At 42.5% G+C, this 26,950-nt stretch overlaps 1 protein-coding gene across 2 annotated transcripts; it reads left to right on the forward strand.

The window, feature by feature from the left end:
- The first annotated feature begins 12 nt into the window (after nt 1–12).
- On the forward strand, nt 13–25,528 carry DUS4L (dihydrouridine synthase 4 like). Of its 2 annotated transcripts, none has more exons than XM_075558546.1 (7): nt 13–358; nt 11,146–11,282; nt 12,931–13,052; nt 19,607–19,724; nt 20,725–20,847; nt 22,370–22,596; nt 24,108–25,528. In XM_075558546.1, the coding sequence occupies exons 2-7, from the start codon at nt 11,167–11,169 to the stop codon at nt 24,353–24,355; spliced, it is 954 nt and encodes a 317-aa protein (XP_075414661.1). In that variant the 5' UTR covers nt 13–358; nt 11,146–11,166; the 3' UTR covers nt 24,356–25,528. The 2 variants fall into 2 exon arrangements, with proteins under 2 accessions (XP_075414661.1, XP_075414660.1); XM_075558545.1 differs by having other exon boundaries at nt 14–393.
- Nucleotides 25,529–26,950: the final 1,422 nt, after the last annotated feature.

The raw sequence follows: 26,950 nt of genomic DNA on the forward strand, positions 1-26,950 counted from the left end.
GTAAGCTCCGGGCGCCTCACGCTCCGCCCTGGGAAGGCTTGGGGGACTAGCTCGGAGACGGTGCTTTCCCGGTGTCTTCCTGGAGCCCGCGTGCCTTCAAGGCAGCGGGTACCGAGGACCCAGCTGCGCCGGGAGAACCGAGGGCGTGGGCTGGAGCTTCCCGCCGCTTCCTGCCGCAGCTCGGAGCAGGGCCGCTGGACCGGTGTCGTGCTCCGAGCCGAAGGGAACGTGGCCACGGCGCGGTTCTCTGCCACTGGCTTTGGGCCTCGGCTGCCGGCGGCCTCGCGGCAGAAGACCCGAGGCGAGGACGAAGGTGCCGGGGGCTCGGCTCGCCCGCTCCACTCAGAGCAGACGGGAGGTAGTTGCCACCCATCTCATCTGTTACACTCCTTGGTACGCAATCCTGGCGTGCAGGCGGGCGGGAACGTTTAGGAAGGAAAGTTGGCGAGGCTGAGAAGTAGAGAGAGCTTTGGCAAGCTCAGAATTGATAAAGATGGTGTTCATGCTCTCTCCACCCTTCCTAGCGTGTGATCTTAACCTTGGGCTCTTTCTACCTCCTCTCGTCTTCAACCATGTGCGGAGACTCTCCAAAATTTTTCTTGGTTGCAGACTGATGGACTGCACATATCTCAAAGAATAGTGTTGAACCTGCGAGATCACATTAGTTCCTATAATATCTCATTGTTTGATATACATGAGTTAGTGACCAATATTCGCTATTTCTCCCAATATAAGTACAGTCGTGCACAGCAGAACGTCCCGTAGGGCTACAAAGGATGTGGGACCGCATATGCATTAATCGGCCCCTAGGTTATTTTTTAATACAGTCGCGATTGGAGCCAACTGAATGGAAGTGCCCGTTTTCAAACCCAGTAGCTCATGTCTCTTATATCCCATGCCATTGCGCTGCCAGGCCTCTATGATGGAACCTCTTGCCATGAAGTCTACTTCAACTCCTAGGAACCCTGTAGGAGAGTTTACCCCCACAGGGTCCCCAAGGCTGTAATCCCTGTAAAAGCAGACTCCCACATCTCTGTCCGAAGAAAGGAGTGGCAGATGGATTCACACTAGCAATCTTTCAGTGAGCAGTCTAGTACATTAGCCAGTGTGCCACCAAAGCGCTTTCAAAATGGACTATGCATCTATAACTTATACATATGTCTTGATAGTCATAATAAATTACTGGCTTAACCATGTCATGTTCTTTCTATCGTCATTTGACTGTGACCATTCCCTACTTAAAAATAAAGTTACTGCCTAATAGTATGTGTTTCAACTCATAGGCAGCAGCATCCAAGCTCATGTATCCTGCGTTTCTTGAGTGTTGTGGCATTCTCCATCTCTTAATTGTTTTCTTTTGAAAAATAGTACTCGGGTGTATCATGGCTCCGAAACACAGCCGAGCTCGTGCTAGTGACCCAGAGCAAGAGGCAAAGGAGGCGCATCTAGCAAATAGTGAAACAACGGGGAGGATTTTTTAATATATATAATCAATGCTGTTGTTTGGGATTCAGGCAAGTTCAAACAGTGTCCAAATCACATCATTTCACACGCTGTATTATGAATATTATGTGATGCAGGACGACTGATTAACAGATCTACTACAACTATGCCAGAGGTCTAAAGCATTTCCAGGTTTTGGGGTGTTTTTTTTAAATCATTTTATTGGGGACGCTTACAATTCTTATCACAATCCATACATACATCCATTGTGTCAAGAACGTACATACACTTGTTGCCATCATCATTCTCAAAACATTTGCCTTCTACTTGAGCCCTTAATATATGCTGCTCATTTTCCCCCTCCATCCCCACTCCCCCCTACCTCATGAATCCTTCATCATTCATAAATTATTATTTTGTCATATATTACACTGTCCGACATCTCCCCCCCCCCCCTGCCTTCTTCTCTAATGTCCCTCCCCCAGGGAGGAGGCTATACAAAGATTCTTGTAATCAGTTCTTCCTTTCTACCCCACATTCTCTCCACCCTCCAGGCATCACCACTCTCACCACTGGTCCTAAAGGAGTCATATGTCCTGGATCCCTGTGTGTCCAGTTGCTATCTGTACCTATATACATCATCTGGTCTAGCCAGATTTGTAAGGTAGAATTGGGATCATGATAGTGGGGGGAGGAGGAGGAAGCATTTAAGAACTAGAGGAAAGTTATATGTTTCATTGTTGCTGTCCTGCACCCTGACTGGCTCATCTCCTCCCCACAACCCTTCAGTAAGGGGTGTCCGGTTGGCTACCAATGGGCATTGAGTCTCCACTCTGCACTCACCCACATTTTCAATGATATGATTTTTTTTATTCTTGATACCTGATCCCTTCGACAGCTCGTGGTCACACAGGCTGGTGTGTTTCTTCCATGTGGGTGTTGATGCTTCTCAGCTAGATGGCCGCTTATTTACCTTCAAGCCTTTAAGACCCCAGATGCTATATCTTTTGATAGCCGGGCACCATCAGCTTTCTTCACCACATTTGCTTATGCACACATTTTTCTTCAGCAATCGTGTCGGGAAGGTGTGCATCCTGGAATGCCAATGTAATAGAACAAAGTGTTCTTGCATTGAGTAAGTGCTTGAGTGTACTGTACTGATTAACGGACCTACTACACCTATGCCAGAAGGTCTAAATCATTTCCAGGTTAGAAAAAAAAATATGTAACTTGCATTTCCGTATAGGAGGTGTGTAAACAGGGAAGCACTTTTTGATTCTGTTAATAGTACTTCTAGAAGGTGTTAGTGTAGGCCTTACTCTATGCCTAACACCATTGGCAGCATTTTCTAAATCTAAATGCATTTACTACTCATAGTCACCCAAACGGTAAGCCTCAGGATACGCTATGCTGTTCTTTTCTTGCTCTTGTCCGAGGTGTTTCCATCCTATTTGGTATCTGTCATGATGTGAGGCTTGATGATCTGAATGTAGCTTTCTGACTTGCCAAGGGCCATGTTCTCTGATCCACCTTAGGTTTTCCGCACCCACCCTACACAAAGTTAGTTTGCTTAATATATTTGAGTATTAATGAAGAGTGTTATCTGCATTGTGGGGTTATTTTCTTGACTTTTACATTGTAAGATGAGAAGAGTTACACAACATTCTTTCAGTGATCTGTTCTGAGGCAGTATGTGTACTGGTAGGCCTGTACAGACATCAGACACAATCCCCATCTGAATGAAGTTATTAGCAATGTAGATAGTCATTTAAACAAACAATTGTACCAGGTGCTTCGGAGCATATAGATTCACGTATGCCAGTAATTCCAAGTTTTACAGCACATTGAAATCACCTGGGGAGCTTTAAATTACAAATGCCTGTACCTTCCACCCAGCAATGTGGATTTCATTTCCATAGGACAGTGGTTCTCAATCTGTGGGTCACAACCCCTTTGGGGGTTGACCAACCCTTTCACAAGGGCCACCCAATTCAAAACAGTAGCAAAATTAGTTATGAAGTAGCAGCACGAATAATTTTATGGTTGGGGTCACCACACATGAGGAACTGTATTAAAGGGTCGCGGCATTTGGAAGGTTGAGAACCACTGCTCTAGGGTATGGCTGGTGGTATAGTGGCTACATGTTAGCCTGCTATCTACAAGGTCATCGGTTTGAAACCACCAGCCACTCTGTAGGAAAAAGATGAGGCTTCCTACTAATGTAAAAAAAACACGATCTCAGAAACCCACTGGGGTAGTTCTACCCTGTTCTATAGGGCTGCCCCATGAGACAGAATCAACTGGATGTCAGTGAGTTTGGGTTTCATCTGGAGGGCATGGCTTGAGAATCCTGAATCTGTAACACTCCCCCAGATCCTGCGACCTCAGTTAAAAGCTACTGAATATATTGCTAGGTACGGTGGAGTTCATTCTGACTCATAGCCTCATTATACAGACAGTCACCTAATAATATCTTGAGAAAAGCCTTTTTGTATGCTAAATATGAAAACTATAAAAATGAACATGAATGAAATTGTTCTGCATACGGTCAGGCATGACCTCATTGCCATTGGACACTCAGTCATTATGTTACTTTCCTTGTAAATTGATGTCAGAGCCCTTTCCTCTCTGCAGCACTCTCCTCTCTTGGTTTTCCAAAAACACTTTCCAGGTTGAGTCCTCTCAGCTTCAGAGTTCATCTTGCTCCATTTCCATTGCATTCTCCTTTGTTCTATTTTAGTTTCAAAGTATTGCCTAAAAGCTGAACATCCTCAATCTCTAGCTTTTTAGCTGTATAATTACTGATGAGGCATCACCACCTGGATATCCATGTTCACTGTAACCCAAATATAAGTCCATGTTTGCCTGTTACCCCTGCTCTTTTCCCTAATTCTACCTCATTGATTGGCAATGCCATCTAGCCATTACAGGTATTACAAGAAGTCTTCATGATGTCACAGTTAAAGTCAAAATTTTTTTGCTTTAATCATTTTATTGGGGGCTTGTACAACTCTTATTACAATCCATCCATCCATTGCATCAAGCACATTTGTACATTTGTTGCCATCATCATTTTCAAAACATTTGCTTTCTACGTGAGTCCTTGGTATCAGCTCCTGGTTTTTCCCCTTCCTCCCCACCCCCCATGAACACTTGTAATTTATATATTACCCTTTATAATTTATAAATTATTATTTTGTGATGGCTTACACTGTCCATCATCTCCCTTTACCCACTTTTCTGTTGTCTGCCCCTCAGGGAGGGGGTTATGTGTAGATCCTTGTAATCGGTTCCCCCTTTCCACCCCACCCTCCCTCCACCCTCCCTGTATGTCCACTCTCACCATTGGTCTTGAAGGGTTTGTCCTGGATTCCCTGTGTTTCCAGTTCCTATCTGTACCAGTATACATCCTCTGGTCCAGCCGGATTTGTAAGGTAGAATTGGGATCATGATAGTGGGGGGAGGGCGCGAAGCATTTAAGAACTAGAAGAAAGTTGTATGTTTCATTGTTGCTACACTGCACCCTGACTGGCTCGTCTCCTCCCCACGGTCCTTCCAAAAAGGGATATCCAGTCGCCTACAAATGGGCTTTGGTTCCACACTCCCCCCGCATTCACACTGACACTGTTTTTTGTTCTTTGATGCCTGCTACCTGATCCCTTCAACACCTTGTGATCACACAGGCTGGTGTGCTTCTTCCACGTGGGTTTTGTTGCTTCTGAGCTAGATGGCCACTTGTTTACCTTCAAGCCTTCAAGACCCCAGATGCTATATCTTTCGATGCCAAGCACCATCAGCTTTCTTCACCACATTTGCTTATGCACCCGCTTTGTCTTCAGCAATTGAGTCAGGAAGGTGAGCATCGTGGAATGCCAGTTTAATAGAACAAAGTGTTCTTGCATTGAGGGAGTACTTGAGTGGAGGCCTAATGTCCATCTGCTACCTTAAAACTAAACCTATAAATATATGCACATAGATCTATTTTATCAGCATCATATATAAATATATTTACATATGTACATGCCTGTATTTAGGCCTCTATAAATGCCCTTTGCCTCCTAGTTCTTTCCTCTATTTCCTTTTACTTTCCTCTTGTCCCACTATCATGCTCAGCCTTCATTTGGATTTCAGTAATTCCTCTCGGTTACATTACCTGTGATCAAGCCCTATCAGGCCTCTTTCCCCCACCTCCCCCTCTCCCATGTCCCTCTGGAACCATCGATCGTACTGTTTTCTCCTCCAGATTGTTTATCCAGCCTATCTTATTTAGGTAGAGCTGCAGAGATAATATGTACAAAAACAAGACAGCAAAACAAAGCAACAAAAGAAAACAAACAACAAAAAAAACAGTGATAAACGAAAAGCCTGTAAATAGTTCAAGGTGTGTTTAGAGTATTTTCCAGTCAGTCTGATGGGGTGCCATGCCCTGGCCCCAAAGTCTATTTTTGATACTCCTTCGGGACTTCCTTGCTCTGCTCCCCTTGGTGTTTTGCCTCAGTCTTTTGGCGTCAGATGGGACGCAATTTCCACCCTGTATCTCCAGTGTTGACCCTGTAGGGCCAGTGAGGGATGGGTCAGTGAGGGATGTCATGTCTCATAGTGGGGCCGGCCATGTGGTCCTCTCTGTGGACTGGCTGCTCTGAGCAGGGATACTGTCCTCAAGGCTTGGTGGCCAGGATGACTCTTCCTCCCCCTTCATTTGCTCCCATGTGCTCTGATCAGACATGCCCCTCTCCCTGAGCTGTAGCTTCAGTGCTGTCCTCTGAAGTAAATTCTTCTGTGGGGAGGGGGTGCTGTCCACACAGTTGGGATTGGGGCCGGCCCCTCAAACCTCTCTACTGGTTCCCTGCTTCATGCTGGTATGTTGCATTCACATCTTGGAGTACCAGGTTGAAGTCTGGTCCCTCTTTCTCTGTGGAGATATAAACAATACCCTTCCCTTGGATGGGTTAGTGTCCTGTGCCCCCGCTACCCTTTTTTTTCCTTCTTCCCCCACTCCTTTTTAGTTTACTACCATGTATCCCTGGATTGGATCTGGCTAAAGTCAAAAATATGGAACTTATCCTACAATTCTTCTGGATACGTCACATGTTTTGTCACTACATGATTTATACCTCAAATACATCTTGCTGGTTTATTTTGATTTCTAAATATCTCCTCAGTGTGTTCCCTTCTATGTAGCTTCACTCAGAGTCCCAGGTCAGGCCTCTGTCCACATGCGCTCTATGCTACAGTGGGCTCCTGACTGATATTTTGCCCCAGCCTTCCCATCCCGACACATTCTCAAACACATCTCATCAGGTCATTTCCCTAGCACTGATACATCACGGGGAAAAGCAGAGACGCGCAGCTTTTGTACGAGGAGAGACACAAAACATGTCTCATTTTGACACTGTATGTCAAATTAGGTCCTATGCCCATCCATGGTCGCATGTTGCATGTGTATGTAAAAACCACCCCAGAGGGAAAACAAGAATAAGTGCCCCTCCCCTAAAGAATAAAATCTTAAAAATCTCAACTCGCTATATTAAACCCATTGCTCTCCAGTTCTCGCTTCCTCTCTGATCCAGCTACAGTGACACTGAACTACTTGTGGTTTATCCAAACGTGAAGCAATCTCATCCTTCCAAAGCAGTGGTTCTCCACCTTCCCCATGCCGTGACCCCTCATGTGGTGGTGACCCCCAAACATAAAATTATTTTCGTTGCTACTTTATAACTGCAATTTTGCTGCTGTTATGAATCGGATGACCCCCAAGGGGGTTGCGATCCACAGGTTGAGAACCATTGCTCTATAGCTTTATATGTATTGCTCTCTGTACGTGAACATTCCCATCTCCAGTGTTGTGTCAGTCCAAACTTATTTCCTCCTCTTTTGATGACTCCCTTCATTTGCCACAAAGCACCTTTCCATTTATTTTATCTCCACACATGCACATAATCATTAGTTCTGTTACAGGGAACCTCAGTGGTATAATGGCTAAAGTGCTTGGCAGCTAACCAAAAGGCCCATGGCTCAAACCAACAAGTGGCACGGTGTGAAAAGACCTGATCTGCTCCCATAAAGAGTACAGTCTCGGAGCCCCTTTGGGGCAGTTCTGCTTTGTCATGTAGCATCTCTGAGTCACAACAACATTTGAAAGCAAACAGCAAGAGCTATTGTAGGTCTTAACGCTGTTTTGTATAACTGTATCTAACTCCCTAATTCTTGAGGGCACAGAAGATGTAATTTCATTGTATTCCTGGCATGGAGCAGGAACGAGGTATTTGCTGAATGAATAAGTGAATGAATAGAATGTGTTCGTGCCCTCGGGAACTCGGGGGGGAGGCAGACTCATCATCGCTATTTTAAAAAAATAATTGCAAATACAGGTGATACCATAACAGAATCATGTCTATAGTGTGGTGGGCAAATAAGAGGAAGGCCAACTCAGTCTGGGATTCAGGGACAGCTGTTGGAGTCATCAATGTAAGGGATTATGAGGACAGGCAAATTGGGAGCCATGCGGATGTGTGCAGTGATTAGGTGAAGGCACTACCTGGGGGAAGCCTGGGGGAAGCCTGGGGCGATGGGCAAGGGTGAGGGACTGGTGCTAGCACTCCAGGATGTGAAATGCAGGAGAGAAGGAAAGTGGCTCATGATGAGAAAACCACTTCTCTGCTAAGTAGGTGGTGACATCTCTCTAATCAGAAACTGACATGGGAAAAAGGGATCTAGTAACCCCACTTTTTTATTAATTCATATTGATGGATAAGTGATAATTAAAGCCATTTTATCTTTCTACCTACCAAAATCAAGTCATAAAGTCTATTTCATCAATGTGTTTTGGGTTAATTTCCCAAAAAGTTGACGTGTGTTTGGAGCAGTTAGACCTTTCTAAAGTTGGTCGGTATCTGTTTCTAAATTACTAAAGTCAAATATTGGCACATAGAATGCAGTAACACTATGATAATAAGAGGCTTAGTGTGACAACTTTAAACTACCTAAATTCACCAAGTACCTTTTTGAGTATAAAAAGTGACTTACTATATAATTGTCATCATAATTGGAATTTTCACAAAGTAATTCCATACTCGGCTTTTACAAAATGATTGTAAAGGTGTTTGGTTTTTGCAAAATGATTAAAGAAAGGTGTTTGGTTTTCACAAAATGATTAAAGGTGTTTGGTTTTTGCCTTCTGATTTACCAATACGAAGAATAAGATTTGAGGATAACAGTGGACGTGGCAGGAGGGCTTTGAAACACGTCGTGTCCTAATGCTCGGGAAGCGCCAGTGTCCGTAGAGGGAGAATCAGTATCCAATTTGATACTGCAAAAGAAGTGAAAATTAAATTTTGGGAGCCCCCAGACATCATGAAAAATATATTGTTGGCAATCAAAATCATCAGAATGATATAAATTCATCCAGTGAATATATATTTTTTGAAATAGTGGTCTCCTTTTATTAATGAAATCATCCAGGATAGCAGATGAGTCCTAAACTTGATCACTTTCTTTGTTGTTTTTTTTTACATTTTATTAGGGGCTAATACAACTCTTATCACATTCCATACACATACATATATCAATTGTATAAAGCACATCCATACACTCTTTGCCCTAATCATTTTCAAAGCATTTGCTCTCCACTTAAGCCCTTTGCATCAGGTCCTTTTTTTTTTTTCCCTCCCTCCCCGCACACCCCTCCCTCATGAGCCCTTGATAATTTATAGATTGTTATTTTGTCATATCTTGCCAGAGCCTCCCTTCCCCCCCTTCTCTGCCGTCCGTCTCCCAGGGAGGAGGTCACATGTAGATCCTTGCAATCGGTTCCCCCTTTCCAACCCACTCACCCTCCACTCTCCTAGCATTGCCCCTCACACCCCTGGTCCTGAAGATATCATCCACCCTGGATTCCCTGTGCCTCCAGCTCCCATATGCACCAGTGTACAACCTCTGCCCTATCCAGTCCTGTAAGGTAGAATTCGGATCATGGTAGTTGGCGGGAGGAAGCATCCAGGATCTGGGGGAAAGCTGTGTTCTTCATTGGTACTACATCACACCCTGACTGGCCCATCTCCTTTCCTAAACCCCTCTATGAGGGGATCTCCAATGGCCGACACATGGGCCTTGGGTCTCCACTCTGCACTTCCCCCTTCATTCACTATGGTATACATATATATATGTGTGTGTGTATATATATATATATATATATATATATATATATATATATATATATATACATCTTTTTTTTTTGTATGATGCATTATACCGGGTCCCTTTGGCACCTTGTGATCGCACAGGCCGGTGTGCTTCTTCCGTGTGGGCTTTGTTGCCTCTGAGCTAGATGGCCGCTTGTTCCCTTCAAGCCTTTAAGACCCCAGATACTATCTCTTTCGATAGCCGGGCACCATCAGCTTTCTTCGCCACATTTGCTTATGCACCCATTTGTCTTTGGCGATCGTATCATGGAGGTGTGCAGCCAGTGATATGATTTTTTGTTCTTTGATGCCTGATAACTGATCCCTTCGGGAACACACGATCACACAGGCTGGTGTGTTCTTCCATGTGGGCTTTGTTGCTTCTGAGATAGATGGCCACTTCTTTGTCTTCAAGCCTTTAAGACCCCAGACACTATCTCTTTTGATAGCTGGGCATCATCAGCTTTCTTCACCACATTTACTTGTTCACCCACTAATATACATTTTCTCTATGCTGTTTTTCGATGTTGTCAAGCCAGTTCCAACTCAGCAACTCTGTGTCCAACAGAGGTAAACACTGCCCAGTCCTGTGCCATCTTCATCGTGTGCCTGTGTTTGATCCCCCTGTTGCAGCCACTGGATCAATCCATCTTTTCAAAGCCCTTCCTCTTTTTCACTGCCCTTCTACGTTACCAAGTGTGATGTCTTTCTCCAGAGACTGGTCTTTCCTGATAAAATGCCCAAAATACATGAGACAAAGTTTACCATCCTTGCTTCTAAGGAATATTCTGGCAATACTTCTGCCAAACAGATTTGTTTGTCATTTTGGCAATCCATGGTACTTTGAATATTCTTTGCCAACACTATAATTCACATACATTGGTTTTTCGTTAGTTTACCTTTTTCATTGTCCAATTTTCACACGCATATGAGGCTGTTGAAAGTAGCACGGCTTGGGTCAGATGCACCTTGACCCTCGACGGAACATCCTTGCTTTTCAACACTTTAAAAAGTATGTGGAGCAGATTTAACAAGTGCAATGTGTCATTTGCTCTCTTGACTGCTGCTTCCATGAGCATTGTTTGTGGATCCAAGAAAGACAAAATCCTTGACAACTTTAATCTTTTCTCCATTCATCATGATGTTACCAGTTGTGAAGACTTTGGAGGTTTTTTGCATTGTGTTGCAAACCATACTGAAGACTGCAGTCCTTGATCTTCATCAGCAAGTGCTTTAAGTCCTACTCAATTTCAGCAAGCAAGTTTGTGTCACCTGCATATTGCAGGCTATTAATAAGCCGTCCTCCAATCCTGAGGTCACATTCTTCATATAATCCAGCCTCTCTGAGTATTTGCTGAGCATACAGAGTGAATAAGTAGGGTCATAGGATACAACCATGATACACATCTTTCCTAATCTTAAGCCATGCAGTTTTCCGTGTTCTGTTCACACAACTGCCTCTTGATCCATGTACATGTTCCGCATGAACACAATGAAGTCTCTATACAAACTGTCTTTTCAGATTTAATACAAATCTGTATTCATGAAGAGCGACTGCATAAAAACCACAACATGCCAAGAAAGAAAAAAAAGTCCAATTGAAATGTTGCACTCTGGACAGCTGGTAAAAGTCTGTGCCCCGATGGTTCGATATTCAAAGTAAGTGTTGTAAATGGTTAATGAGCTGAGATTTGATTCCTTTTTGTGTGTTGACTTTTTAAAAGTACTGCAAGACCTCCCCACCAGCTGGCCTCTTCACATGCTTTGCTTTAGAATCCTGAGTAAGCTTGGGTCCTGGTGCTACTAATTGCAAGGTCAGCAGTTCATAACCACCAGCCACTCAGAAGGAGAAAGATAAGATTTCGCGTTCCCATAAACAGTTACATTCTTGGGAACATATAGGGGCCGTGCTATTCTGTTCTACAGGGTCGCTAGAATAGACTAGATGACGGGGATTTTTATTAAAGGTGTGTGTGTGTGTGTGTGTGTGTGTGTGTGTGTGTGTGTGTGTGTGTGTACGCGTGCATGCATGTCAGTTAATCACAGGAGACCAAGGCTGTTTACTCCCCTAGAATTATGGTCTTGGAAGCCCACAGAGGCAGTTCCAGCCTGTCCTGTAAGATCACTCTGAGTCAGCACTGACTTGATGGCAGTGAGTTTGGGTTTTGGACAACACTTAACCTTTGCAAGCTTCACTTTTTGTAAAAACCGTGGTATTTACAACTCCCACCTACAAGGATATATATAAAACCAAAAACCTGCTGCCAGCAAGTTGATTCCAAGTCCTCGTGACTACAGGACGGAGTAGAACTAGCCCAGTACCTTTGCAAGCATTTAGGAAAGCTACTGCCACCCTTTCCTTTTCCCAGGGGCAGCGAGTGAGTTCAAGCTGCCAGCCAGCCATTTCTCATTCGAAGCTGAGTGCTTTCGCCAGGGCCACCGGCCTCCTTTAGCATCGTAACTCACCTACTACCACGAGGTCAACTCAGACACGTGCTGAGTGAAACTGCTCCCCAGGGTTTCTGAGACTAAATTTGGATAGGAGCAGACAGCCTCGGCTTTCTCCCATGGAGCAGCTTTGAACCACTGCCTTTGGCATTGGCAGCATGACACTTACCCCACTGTCCCACCACCATTCCCTTAATGAGGTAAACAAAAATGCACTGCCACTGAGTCAATGCTGACTCATAGTGACCCTCTCTGGGTGTCTAAGATGAACTGTTTACGGAAGTAGAAAGCCCAGTCTTTCTCCCGAGGAACTGCTGGTGATTTGGAACTGCCAACCATGCAGATCGCAGCCTAACTCTTAACCACTATACCACCAGGGCTCCTAGTAAAGCTATAGGGGATATTAAAGTGATAGCAAACATTCATGGACAGCTTCTTGTGTGCACCTAAATCTTCAATTTTCTGGGTTAAATGTCCGAAATACAATTAGTGGGTCACATCAACTTGAAAGGTTAGTTTTGTAAGCTAATTTAGCTTAGTTTTATAAGAAATTGTCAAACTTTCAGTGTCTATACCATTTTATACTCCCTCCAACAATGTTTCAGTGGTTCCATTTGTCAAAACCTTCGTCAACATTTGCTATTTACCCCACTTGTTCTGTGAGCCATCCAGAAAAGTGCGTTATTATCTACATATGTGTATACAGGATACTTCACAAGAGGAATACCTTGACCTATTTAATTCTCCCAAAGGCCAAGCTCCCCCTTAATGAGTCTTTAATCGTTAACGAAATTAAACTTGGAAGTATACATGAGTGTGATGTTTTCTAATATCTAATTAAAGTTTTATATGCTCACAGGTTGGCTTTTAGAACCCTAGTAAGAAAATACAATTGTGACCTGTGTTACACCCCAATGATAGTTGCTGCTGATTTTGTCAGATCTGTAAAAGCCAGGGACAGTGAATTTACAACAAACCAAGGTATGTGACACCCAACTTGCTAATTTTATAAAATTTTTAAAAATTAAAATAAAAACACCTAACTATCAAATGTATTCGAAGACAGTGCAATTCAGAGGTTCTATTTCCGAGTCTCTTAGTACAGAATTGTTACTCCAGATACAGGGTCAGCGTTGTCCTTTTCTAAGTGGAAGTGAGTCGTGTGCCTCACTGGTGTGATTTTTCTGGGTACGTTATGAATTCAGCTTTGTATGGATTGTTAGAATAGATTACAGGCCATACTGACTTTTCACAAACGAAAATGTAATCCTACTCCTTCCTTTGCATTCTTGGATTCCTCATTGCCTGTAACAGTGGGTCTCAAAGTGTGATCTCCAGACCTGCAGCATTACAGCCACCTAGAAATTAGCTTACAAGTGGAAATATGTAGATTCCACTCTGAAAAAAATTCACTCCTATCAAGTCTATTCCAACTCATAGCAACTCTATAGGACAGAGTACAGCTGCCTCTGTGGGTTGGTTTCCAAGATTGTAACTCTTGATGGGAATAGAAAGCCTCATATTTCTCCTGAGGAGCAGCTTGTGGTTTCAAACTGCTGACCTTGTGGTTAGCAGTCTATCTATTCTAGACCTGCTCAGTCAGAAAATCTAGGATGTGGTCCAAAAATCTGTGTTTTAGCAAATTCCCCAGGTGGTTCTGAACATGCTAGAGATTACAAACCATCGTTATTCTCAAAACATGTTCTTTCTATTGTCAACAAATATACAAATGTGCTTGACACGATGGATGAATGGGTTGTGATAAGAACCCCCAATAAAAGGATTTTTTTTTTAATTACAAACCACTGACTTACAGAACCTGCCCATACCTGTGGGTAATGCACAAAGTCTGTCATGATCTAGCGCCTCTGAGTACACTTTCTACAGCCTTATCTCCCTCAGCTTCTCCCTACAGCCTGCTCACTCTTCTTTTCCACCTTATAAATCCGGCTAGACCGAAGGATGTACACTGGTACAGATAGGAACTAGAAACACAGCGAATCCAGGACAGATGATCCCTTCAGAAGCAGTAGTGAGAATGGCAGTACCAGGAGGGTAGAGAGAGGGTGGGGTAAAAAAGGAGGAACTGATTACAAGGATCTACATATAACCCCCTCCCTGGGGAATGGTTAACAGAAAAGTGGGTGAAGGGAGACATTGGTGAGTGTTAAGACATGGAAAAATAATAATTTATAAATTATCAGGTGGGAGAGGGGGTGGGAAAATGAGCTGATTGCAGGGGCTCAAGTCGAAAGCAAATATTTTGAGAATCATGAGGGCAACAAATGTACAAATATGCTTGACACAACAGATGTATATATGGACTGTGTTAAGAGTTGTACGAGCCCCCAATAAAATGATTTTTAAAATATTTTCAGCCTCAGAAACCCTAGGATGTAGTTCTATTCTCTCCTATAGAGTTTATATGAATAAAAATCAAAAGCAAAAAAGAAAGAATCTTAATTATCTTATGTCCTAAACATGCCTCCTCCTCTCACTTCCAGGTATAGACTACCCTGCTCAGTCATGCCTATCTCCCAGATGCCTACCTCTCTGGCAAACTAAATTTCCTGATCACATTTCACGCCTACCTGCCCTCTTCAGAATATGTCTGCAATACTTAATCAGACTATATTACAATTCCCTCCATCAGGGCCTCTCTCACTGGGCTCCGTGAGGGCTAGAATTACTTCTTATTGGTGTGTATCCTCAGTGTGTCTAGCACAGTGCTAAAAATAAAGTAGACTAATAAACAATTACTGAGATATTATAACTCTCCTGTATTATAAAGGGGGTGCACACCACATCCTCAAGAAGAAAAAGCAAATTCTTCTATCAGAATCCTATAAATTTTCTCAGTGGAGTCCTGTAAGTATCATAATCAGTGCATCCATGGCAGTCCCCCCAAAGCTATATTTTCACCAAAGTCAAGTGCACCTGATACAGAAAAATAAGCAACACTTAAACTACGCCTATCCAAAGTTTATAACATCTAACCCAAAGGTGAAGGGAAATAACTATTCTTAAAACTTAGGAGAACCTGATTCACTCATCATACTAAAGTGTAAAACTTTTAGATGTAGCAAAAGACCAAGCATCATACTTAAAGAACGGAAGGAAACGTTTGGAAGAGGTTTGCCAGGCACCAACAAGGCTGTTCTCGCCCTGTGCAACAGAAGGAAGCAGTGGCCCGCACCACCTCCTTGCATGTGTACGTTGGAGCCGTGGTAGCCGCTGTGGCGATCCCTCTCATCTCATTGGCTGCCCCTCCACTTTGTCACACATGTCCTTCTCCAGGAGCTAGTTTCTCTTGACAATTTGTCCAAAGTCTCAGCATCCTTGCTCCTAAGATTCATCTGGCTGAAACATCTTCCAGACTGGTCTGTTTGTCCTCTTGGCAGCCCTTGGTACTGCCAATATTCTTTGCCAGCACTATTAGTTCCAATGCATCCGTTTTTGTTCAGTCTTCCTTACTCAGTGTCCACCTTTCACATGCATATGAGGCCATCGAAAATACCATGAGCAGTTTTTTAAGTTTTATTGACACATAATTTACATATCAGACAATTGAATAGTTCAATCATTCGTATCAAGGAAAATTGTACGATTACCACCACATTGATTTTAGAATACCACCCCCACCCCCATGGTTCAATTGCCATTAAAATGAGTTGTACGATCACAAATAATTCTAGTGCTCCCTCCTGCCTTAATTTTTTACTCCAGAAATTCCCTCTCCCTCCCTATCACCTATCCCTGCATCCCCTTTTAACCCTGTATCAGTTATTATCACTATGCATCTACTCCTATGCTTCACAAGCTGGGAAAGCCAACAGAAACAATAAAAAACAAATAGAAATAAGTGGGTAAGGATGGAATAAGAATATCAAGACAAAAATATAAATAACGGGTAAGAAAGAAAAGACCCCATCAATATTCAAAAGCAAGGAAAGCTCCCAATAAAATGACTTATTAAAATAAAAAAGCCAAGGAAGAAATTTCTGTCATGGAACAAGTAAGAGATACCTGCATCCAGAACAAATTCAGGTTGGGTCTGTAGGGAGGACAACTGGCCACCCAGCGAGTTAGATCCAGCATAATCAAGATTCTACTGGTCTCTGCCTGGTTTGAAAGCTGTTCAAGACTCTTGCCTGTGGCTAGAGCAGATCTTCCTGCGGCCAGTCTGACTAGATCCTCTGCAGATGGGTTTTGGGCTCCCACTGTCCTCTATAACCTTCTACAAATTGGGGGTTCATAATTTTAGCTCTGATACATTTCCCTTCGCCATATTCAAATTTCACAATTGTCATCTTTGGATCACACAAGCTGGTACTTCTTCCATGTGAACTTAGTTGGCTCTTCCCTTCGATAGATGGCTGCTTGTTTGAATACAAGCCTTTATTTAAGACCCCAGACACTATTCCAATCAATAGCTGGACACCATCTACTTTCTTCACCACACTTTGCTGTAGCACCTTTATCTTCAGAGATCATTTCATGAAGGTGAGTACTGAGAAGGCCATATTATCAGAACTAATTGTTCTTGAATTGGGGCTAGAGCTAAGTAGGAAGCAGTACTCCATCAGCTTGTCCATGGAGTGTACAGGTCTCAGGTTTACTTTGGTGTCAGGGGAAGCCAGCCCATACACATCATTACGGGTACAGTAGGCGCAATTGTACAGCGATAAGTAAAGATTATAGTAAAGATTGTAGCGATAAGTAAAAATTATAGTAAAGTTATAGAGAGCATGAGAGATAGAAGAGAAATATTGAAATAAATGGAGTCAGACACAATTCATGGTAGCATTCTCACTCAGCCCCGCTTGGTGGTCCACGTGGAGGGAGAGAGATATTTAATGCTAGCCCAGGCGTTTGTATTCTCTGGGGACAAGCAAGCCCCCTAATTACAGGTGAGGACCCACGCCATAGGAAGGGGCTGTAGGTTATAGAGCAATGAAATGGGGTGGTCTAGGGAAATACACGCAATAGGAAGAGGAGGGATTGGGGGTATACATGTGACAAGATGGACGAATCCTAGATTTAGGATGGCAGCCTAACCCTTGGGCGGGTTTGACTTCTCTGGGGTCTCCTACAAGGAAACAGACAACTACTCTCCTTATTAGAAGGGAGTGGGCCCTACTTGTTCTGTAGATGGCTGATAGCTCTTAGGGAGAATGACCCCTGATCTACTCCTGATGACCTCCAAGTATACAGTCATTCACAAGCAGCTAAGTTTGGCATATATTTGGGGGAGACAGCTTGGGAGAAATCCTCCTGTTTCCCACACTTTGGTGGTCATAATATGACAAATTCACAACCCTTATTACCAACTATCAATAGCCATAAACCAAGCAAAACACACATACACCCAAAAAGAAAAAAAGAGAGAAAGTGGGGGGTGGGTGGGGAGGCAAGCTACAAGCAGGAAAGCAAAACCCATATAAACAAAGAAGTACAGCATTATCAATCACCCTGCTGGTGTATAAATCAATTGCTCTATTATCATCAATTTTCCCAATGACCCAGCACTCCACACACTGTATGAGGAGTCTAGGGGAGTACAGTTCCATCTTTTGCTGCAGCCCACAAGTTTTGTCCGACAGTTGGATCTCATTTGGTTGGGCTCTGTTAACCCTTCGGTATGGGGATTGATGCCCGTTCTTCCTGGATCAGTTCTTCCAAGTGCAGATCCCTGCTCTACGGATCACACCATGAACATTTTAAAAGAAGTCTTGTGCGGCAGATTTACCTAATGCAATGCATCATTTAACCTCATGACTGCTGCGCCATGAGTATTGATTGTTGGTTCAAGCAAGACGAAATCCTCGACTTTAATCTTTTCTCCATTTATCATGATGTTACCCATTGGCACAATTGTTAGGATTTTTGTCTTTACATTGAGTTGTAACCCATCCTGAAAGCTATAACCCTTGAGCTTCATCAGCAAGTGCTTCAAGTCCTGTTCACTCTCAGCAAACATGGTGGGCTCACCTGCATACCCAAGTTGGTAATAAGCCTTCCTCCAATCCTGATGCCATATTCTTCATGCAATGCAGCTTCTCTGATTATTTGCTCAGATGATATATTTAGCAGGCTTAATTTTTATTAATAAATCATTTTATTGGGGGCTATTACACCTCTTATAGCGATCCATACATCAATTGCATCAAACACATTTGTACATATTTTGTCATAATCATTTTCAAAACATTTTCTTTCTGCTTGAGCCCTTGGTATCAGCTGCTCTTTTTTCCCTCCTCCCCCACCTTTGTGGACCCCTGATAATTATTCTTTTCATATCTTACACGTCTGCTGTCTCCCTTCACCCACGTTTCTGTTGTTTGTCCCGCGGGGGGCGGGGAGGGAGGTTATATGTCGATCATTGTAGTCGGTTCCGTTTCTCCCCCTTCTCCTCCACCTTCCCTGTACTCATTTTTTTTAATTTATATAAAAACCTACAAATAATAGAAAAAAGAGATCACAAATAAAAATAAACACATGTTGGATATATATTATAGTATAAGTTGTAAGGAAACAAAAACTTTCATCCAAATTGGTGCGTGCCTGTCCTGGTAACCTCCTGAAAGAGGACTGTAATCATCAAATTGTTGGGTGTCTATGTCCAACAGGTAATACTCACGGGAATCTACCCTAGGCTTGCAGGTCATGGTCTCCCCAGTGTGGCTTTTCTTTTTTTTTTTTTTCAAAGGGCACAAAAGAAAAACAATCTAGAAATGGAACTTTATGCTATGCGTACTATGAAACTGTACTGCATCGTTTTATACCGATAGTGGAATTTGACCACTAAAAAGAATAAAGCAAGAGGCGTAAATGATCTTGCTCCCATGTGGAGTGCCGTGGTTTGTTTTGTTTTTCTGCATTTTGTTTGCTATGTTTCTCTGTCTGTGAATCCAGGATGGCTGGAGCTGCAGACACAGGGACTGCATTGATGGTGTCTTGGGGAGTATGGGAGGGAGGTTAGGGGCAGGTGGGGAGCTGATGACAATAAATGTAAGAAGTAAACGTTCTAAAATTGTGAGAGTGATAGCACTTCTCGTTAATATGGGTGGATTATTGAATTGTATCATATGTGAAATAAACCTATGCCAGTAAAACTTTAAATTAAAAAAAAATACAATAAAACAGCTGAGCTCCTCTCCCAGATATACCAGGAAATAAATCAGTAAGCCTAATAGTATTTAATGTTCACATTTGTTTACTTTTTGTAAGTGTATGCATAAAATGGTTCTAGAAGGATATAATAATAAAATCTCACCTTTAAGAAGAGGATTTGTGTGTCAAGAGCATGAAAACTTTTATCACATTTTGTACTGTTTAATGTCTTTTCTAAAGATAAGTCGCTTTTAATTAATTTAAAATGCTTATGTCAAAGCCATCTTAACAGATGCTTCTTGGATTAAAATAACTATGATTATTTTATCCTGTACAGATGTTAGAGTTGGTATCATTTTTTTATGTGTATAAATGTGTTTGGTTTCTTTTTGTTCCCTTCTGTGACTTTCTCATCCTATCAGGTGATTGCCCGTTGATTGTTCAGTTTGCTGCTAACGATGCAAGGCTGTTATCTGACGCTGCCCACATAGTCTGTCCTTATGCAGATGGAATAGACATTAATTGTGGTTGCCCTCAGAGGTAAAGCTCAAAGAAGTTGGGAGAATTGAAAAGAAATAATAAATAGTCTTTGTGAACATCGCGAATCATTGTTCTAGTTGTCCAAAACAAAGAGAGGAAGAAGAAGGGAGCTAGACAGAATGACAAAGCCACTTTCTAATGGATGTGCCAGTGCAGAGACCCCTAAACTGTATTGTCTCACTCCCCCACTGGGATTTTTATGTGTGGATCTGCCTTGAGCCAGACTTATCAGTATTTATGTGAGAATCTCTACATTTGTAATAATTCCTAGAATGTGTTTTTGTTGTTGCTTTTTAATCTGCCATTTCAGAGAATCCTGCCGTACAAACTCTTGATTTGGGAAATCACCACATCCTTTCTCCCAATTCATTTTCTTTTAAAAAAAAAACCATGTCTTAAAATAAACCTCTTTTTTCTATACATTTATTTGGCTGGTTATAAGTAACCAGATGTTGACAGAATGTGCTTAATCTAACAAAAGTAACCCTGACTTCTTGGCACTACTAGATTATCTGTCAAGAATTTTAAATGTTTATAAAGATTAAAATCAAGATTTGAAGCCCAACATAATCCAAATCAGGTTACATATGTTTGTATACTCATTAGATTTAATAAGCAGTAAGGCAAAAAATGTCTTTCTGCTCGAGACTAATGAAACGTTATGTGTAAATAAACCTCAAATTTGGAATTAAGAAAATCTGAAGTAATTGGAATTAATTACAAATACTTAAATCTATTTTGGTTGGCTGGATTTCACTTTTCTCATTTGCCAATGAAAACCTCTTCCCCAAGCCCTTTTTGGTCTGGAAACGTGTTTTCCTAATCTCATATTGATCTACTTTAAAATGTGGGACCTATCCATTTTAAAAGCTTGCTTCTATTCCAGATCACTGAATAGAGAAACTCACTTATGTTGTGATGCTTCCATTGAGATTTTGGTCTTCTCTCCCATCTGTTTACAAATCCTCTATTTCTTTCTCTCTTTTTTTTCTCTATAAAGGTGGGCAATGGCAGAAGGTTACGGAGCCTGCTTAATAAATCAGCCAGAGCTTATTCGAGATATGGTGAAACAAGTAAGAAATCAAGTGGAAAACCCCAGCTTTTCAGTCTCTATTAAGATAAGGTAAAGACAGTGTTTAATCTACGACGATAGTCCATTACAGGGGGTCCACGCGTTATGGACAGGTTGTGTCATCGAGGCATCTTTAAATTGAGTTCGTAGCTAAGTCACTGCAGGAGCATCTGACTCTTATTTAACGTGAGTCCAAGAAAAGGCTCACGTCTTTTCAGTGAGTTAAAAGGTGTGTGTGAAGAAATCAAGGTGATTGTGATGAAGAATTTGTGTTGCGTAGTGGTGGTTCAACTGTTTCAAAGTGATGGTAAATAACATTAAAGGGCAAGTTCATCATCTGTATTTAGAAAAGATTCCTTTTGTCCAGGTGGCAGGAACTAAATAAATTGGTAACTGGTATATGGAAATGTTGAAATAAAGATCCTTAGTAAATAATAATATAACCAGAATTATTTTATTTTATTTTTTTCCAGAATTTTTATTTACAATCTAAAATAACTCCCTTTTCTTCTTTTTAAACAAATATTAAAATATTTCATTACTATTAAAAACTATTCCCAAAAGAAACCCTAAATTTTTGCATGTGCTCTTTAATTAACACTACAAAACATTTCTGGCAACAACAGCAAAATATATATAATAAAATGTACTAGATATGTGCACTAAAATTTTACAATGAAAATAAAATATGCCAGGAATCAGTTTTGGAGTGACAGGTTAAAAACATGGCAAAATATTCTGTACGCCCATTTCAGAGTTGGGATATGCACAGCAAATATTAGAGTTTAGAAGATGAACTCCATTGCCAGCAATTCTCATGTCTGTTCTGATTCAGTGACCTTATAGAGAAGAGTAGACTGTGTTTCCAAAGCTGTAAATATTTACAAAGGCAGACTACCTGTTTTTTCTCATCGAGTGGCTGGTGGGCTCGTACTGCTAACCTTGTGATTCATAGCCAATCACTTGAACCCTGCACCACCAGGGCTTCTTCAATAGTAGGATCACAACCAAACCCTCTACATCTTTTACTTCATCTGTGACAGTATGTTAGGGTGGAGCACTAAAACCCCTACTGCCATCAAGTCAGTGCTGACTGAAAGTGACCCTATAGCACAGAGTAGAACTGTCCCTCTGAGACTGTAGCTCTTTAAGAAGCCCCGTTTTTCTCCAGCATAGCTGCTGGTAGTTTCGAACTGCTGACTTTGCATTAGCAGCCCACCACGTAACCACTACACCACCAGATGCACTAGTTACAACAAAACTTATTTATCATCTGGTTGCCAGTAGTGAATATATAAAAATGTAAGGTTTGGGGGGGCAGGGTTGCTAATTAAATCACTTTATTGAATATTCACTGAGGGGCCAGGGAGAGGGGGGTAGGGTAAACACCAAAAATGTAAGGTCGTAAGTAGGAATGGGGCTTTGAACAAAACCTGATAATGGCATGAATTGGCAATAAGATATAGCAAAGCTAACAAAATTATGTATCAGTTGAACACACATCTTTAGTTTCTTGGATACACACTTAAGATCTGTGTGCTGTTAACAGGGAGGCCTAATTTTGTGATTACAGGATTCATGACAACCTTACGAGAACGGTAGATCTTTGTCGAAAGGCTGAAGCAACGGGCGTTTCCTGGATTACAGTCCATGGGAGAACGGTTGCAGAAAGACATCAGCCAGCCCACTATGATGCCATCAAAATAATTAAAGAAAATATGTCCGTACCCGTAATTGCTAACGGAGACATCAGAACCTTAAAAGAAGCAGAAAATGTGTGCGAACTTACTGGGACAAATGGTAAGAATGATGCAGCCACGTTTTCCTTTTGTCTTTTCATTAGCATAAAAGCAACCCATGGGGTGGGAACATAATGCTAATGTACTGTTCTTAATTTCTCCTTATTGTTCCTTGAGTCATGTTTCCCATTGTACTGATTCAAGCTGAGCAACTTATTTACTGCCATTAACAACTCTTCTACTTGGAAACGATAATCAAAAACAACCAACAGTTGATGTTGAGTGGATTTCTACTCCGGGCAACCTCCTCTGTGTCAGAGTAGGACTGTGCTCCTCCCCGGTTTTCCATGATGGGATATTTGGCAGTGGGTTGATCAGGTTTTTCTTTTGATGTGCCTCTGCGTGAACTCAAACCACCAACCTCGGTATCCTTAGAAACAATACATTTTTTAAGTAGTAGTTGTAAGGTGCCGTCAAGTCGGTTCAGGCCCATAGGAAGCACTGCCCAGTCCTGCACCAGCCTCACCATTGTTCCTAGGCCTCAGCCCATTGTTGCAGCCCCTGTGGCAATCCATCTTGTCGAGGCCCTTCCTCTTCTTCTCTGTCTCTCCACTTTACCACGCAGGACGTCTTTCTCCAGGGGCTGGTCTCTCCTGACACTTGCCCAGGGTATGTAAGAAGTCTTGCCAGCCTTGCCTCTAAGGAGCACGCTGGCCTTACTTCTTCCAAATCAGAGCTCTGTCCTTGAAGCAGTCCGTGGTACTTTGAGTCCGCTTCTCCAGCACCACCATTCAAATGCATCGCTTTTTCTTCAGTCTCCCTTACTCATTGCCCAGCTGTGACATGTCTGTAAGGCAACGGAGACTGCCACAGCTTGGCTCAGGTGCACCTTGATCCTCAAAGCAACATCCTTGCTTTTCAATACTCTAAAGAAGTTTTTGCAACAGATTTACCAAATGAGGTACATTATTAATTCAGTTACTTTGTTGCCACCATCAAATCCAGTGACCAGTTCAGAATCTTCATTAGCAGAATGGAGTACCTAAAGTAGAAACGAGAGTTAATGAACTCACGTGATCAAAGGAGCCCAGAACTAATCAGCAGTTTCATTATCCCCTATAATTACTAGCATGCAAAGCCCTTGGTTAATATCAATAGATGGGAGAACACAGAACATACATAAACTTAACTTCAAGCAAATCCAATGTACTAAACAAAAACTAATTGTTTAATGTACAAGTGTTTAAAGAAGTAATTCCTGTAAGTCCATTTAAATGTGCATGGTTTACAAAAAGTATGAACATTGGTTGTCACTGAAAGTCCTATGAAGCAGTTCTGCTCTGCACACAAGGGCCACCATGAGTCCGAATCAGCTGATGGAGATGAACAACAGTGTAATTGAGTTACACAGACTAGTGGAATGAGAGTATTGTAAAACCTTATACGCATGTTGATGTATCTCTATGTATATATGTGTGTGCTCATCTGTATATCCTGTTTGTGTCATGGATGGGCTTTGACGTCATAGCCAGAGGCTCTTACTGTATGAACACAGTGTGCTTTCATTTGTAGGCGTGATGGTTGCAAGAGGACTCTTAGCCAACCCAGCACTGTTTGCTGGATATGAGGAAACCCCACTGAAATGCATCTGGGACTGGATTGACATTGCTCTGGAACTCGGAACTCCTTATATGTGTTTCCATCAGCATTTAATGTACATGATGGAAAAGATTACCTCAAGGCAGGAAAAAAGAATATTCAATGCTCTGTCCAGTACATCAGCAGTGTTAGATTACCTCGCAGACCATTATGGCACGTGACCAGGCTGTCTCGATGACTTTAATAAATGCTTCGTTTTCATATTTACAATGAAACCCTATCGTCTTAGTTTGTGCTTTAAATCAGTGACTTTTAAGCTTTAGTATAAAACAATCCCCTGGGGAACATTTCTATAAATAATTCCTACAACACAGCCCCAAAGGACATCTGTGCCCATGAAGACAATGTTCCACCTCCTACTGCAGTGAGGACCCTCGGAGACCTTACGAGCTTGCCAGCAGCCATCTGAAATTCTACTGTTGTTTTCCTTGTTTGGAGCAAACTAGAGAAAACAAAATCAAACACACAGGAACACAATTAGTCCAAAGGCCAAGTGGGACCAAGTTAGCCACCACCTCTAATACTCAGAAACCAGAAGAACTAGATGGTGCCTGGGGCAGCTGGAACCACAAGTGCAGTAAAGACTCAACTGAAAGGGAGAGAAAAAGGGGTGTGGCCTGAGGCACTCTGCAAGCTTGGAACTGAATTATCCCAGGGGTCAACTTCAGGTCGAACAATAGGCCAAGAAAGAGCTTAAAAACACACCTTGGAGGATGCACTTATCTACACAATCCAAAAAAAGGGGGATGGGGGCAGCATTTGCCCAGAAACAAAGCTCAGAAGGCAGGAGAGGACAGATGGAAACAAAACCCAGGGAGGAAATGGGAATCATGCTGTTAAGGGGATTACAACCAATGTCACAAAGCAAAATGCCCAGAAATTGTTGAATGGCAAATGTACGTCCTCTTTAAACTTTCACCCAAACTACAAAGAAAAATAAATCAGACCTGGACTCCCATCCGCAAGTAGATCTTGGAGAGGGGAGACCCAGAAATTTGACAAACACTGCTCTGGATCCTGTTCATCACCACCTCCCCCTGGGGTGGGGGTGTGGAACAAAAACACTGCCGTGGAATTAACTGAGATTCTCAGGTCCGTGCTATCGGACGGAGTGGAACTACTCTATAGACTTTCCATGACTGTAAGCCTGTACAGGAAGCCAACAGTCTCATCTCTATCCTTTGAAGCAGCTGTTGAGTTTGAACTGAGAACCGAGGGATAAGCAGCCTGACAATACAATATGCCACCAGGGCTCCTTGAATCCTTTTATAGATTGAAGGAAAAATTGGAATTTTCATTAAGGAATAATTTTTAACGTTTAAATAAAATCTTGTCCTGCTGAGAAAATATGACTCATGTTATCTATCTATAACCCAAAGTGTGTTTTTTCTTAATCATTTTATTAGGGGCTCATACAACTCTTATCACAATCCATACATACATCAATTGTGTAAAGCACATTTGTACATTCATTGCCCTCATCATTCTCAAAACATTTGTGCTCCACCTATGCGCATGGCATCAGCTCCTCATTTCCCCCCTCCCTCCCTGCTCCCCCCTCCCTCATAGACCCTTGATAATTTATAAATTATTATTTTGTCATATATTTTACACTGTCCAATGTCTCCCCTTCACCCACTTTTCTGTTGCCCATCCCCAGGCAGGAGGTTATATGTAGATCCATATAATCGGTTCCCCCTTTCCACCCTACTCTCCCTCCACTCTCCCGGTATCGCCACTCTCACCCTGGTCCTGAAGGGATCATCCACTCTGGATTCCCTGTGTTTCCAGTTCCTATGTACCGTGTACATCCTCTGGTCTAGCCAGATTTGTAAGGTAGAATTGGGATCATCTTGGTGGGGTGGGGGGTATATGGCCTTGGCACAAGAAACTCCATTTTGAATCAGGCGCTTCCATTTTAGTTCTTGAAACTTAGCCCTCCCTTTGGCCTCCCCCCTCCCTTCGGTAAACCACAAATGTCCGAAATTGCATGTTCTCACTAACAGGGTGCTTGCTCAGCCAGTTTCCCCAACTTCCACCCAATTCCCGGAAAATTTCACTGTTTCCCTTTTTTGCAACCCCTTGTGTAAGCAGGGGGTATGAAAACACAGCTAAAGTTTCCCACTGCGCGGCTTCACTAGCTCAATACCCCGAGTTGCAGAACCCGCCTGCAAGCTTCACAATAAAGCCTGCTTTTAAAACTGTGTTAATTGAATCTCTGGTTCTGTTTCGCCCCCAAATAAACCTTACAGGGGGTGGGGGTGGTGGAAGCATGTAGGAGCTAGAGGAAAGTTGTTTCATCAATGCTACACTGCACCCTGACTGGCTTATCTCCTCCCCGTTCCCCTTCCAGTTCCCCTTCCGTAGGGGGTGTTCAATTGCCCACAGATTGGCTTTGGGTCTCCACACTCCTCATTCACAATGATATGAGTTTTTGTTCTGATGATGCCTGATACCTGATCCCTTCAACACCTGGTGATCGCACAGGCTGGTGGGCTTCTTCCATGTGGGCTTTGTTGCTTCTCAGCTACATGGCCGCTTGTTTACCTTCAAGCTTTTAAGACCCCAGAAGCTATATATTTTGATAGCCGAGCACCATTAGCTTTCTTCACCACACTTGCCTACTCACCCATTTTGTCTTCAGCGATCGTATGGGGAGGTGAGCACACAATGATATGATTTTTTGTTCTTTGATGTCTGGTAACTGATCCCTTCTGCCTCATGATCGAACAGGCTGGTGTGCTTCCATGGGGGCT

This window comes from Tenrec ecaudatus, chromosome 9 (genome assembly GCF_050624435.1).
Source record: "Tenrec ecaudatus isolate mTenEca1 chromosome 9, mTenEca1.hap1, whole genome shotgun sequence".
In the NCBI taxonomy this organism is placed as follows: domain Eukaryota; kingdom Metazoa; phylum Chordata; class Mammalia; order Afrosoricida; family Tenrecidae; genus Tenrec; species Tenrec ecaudatus.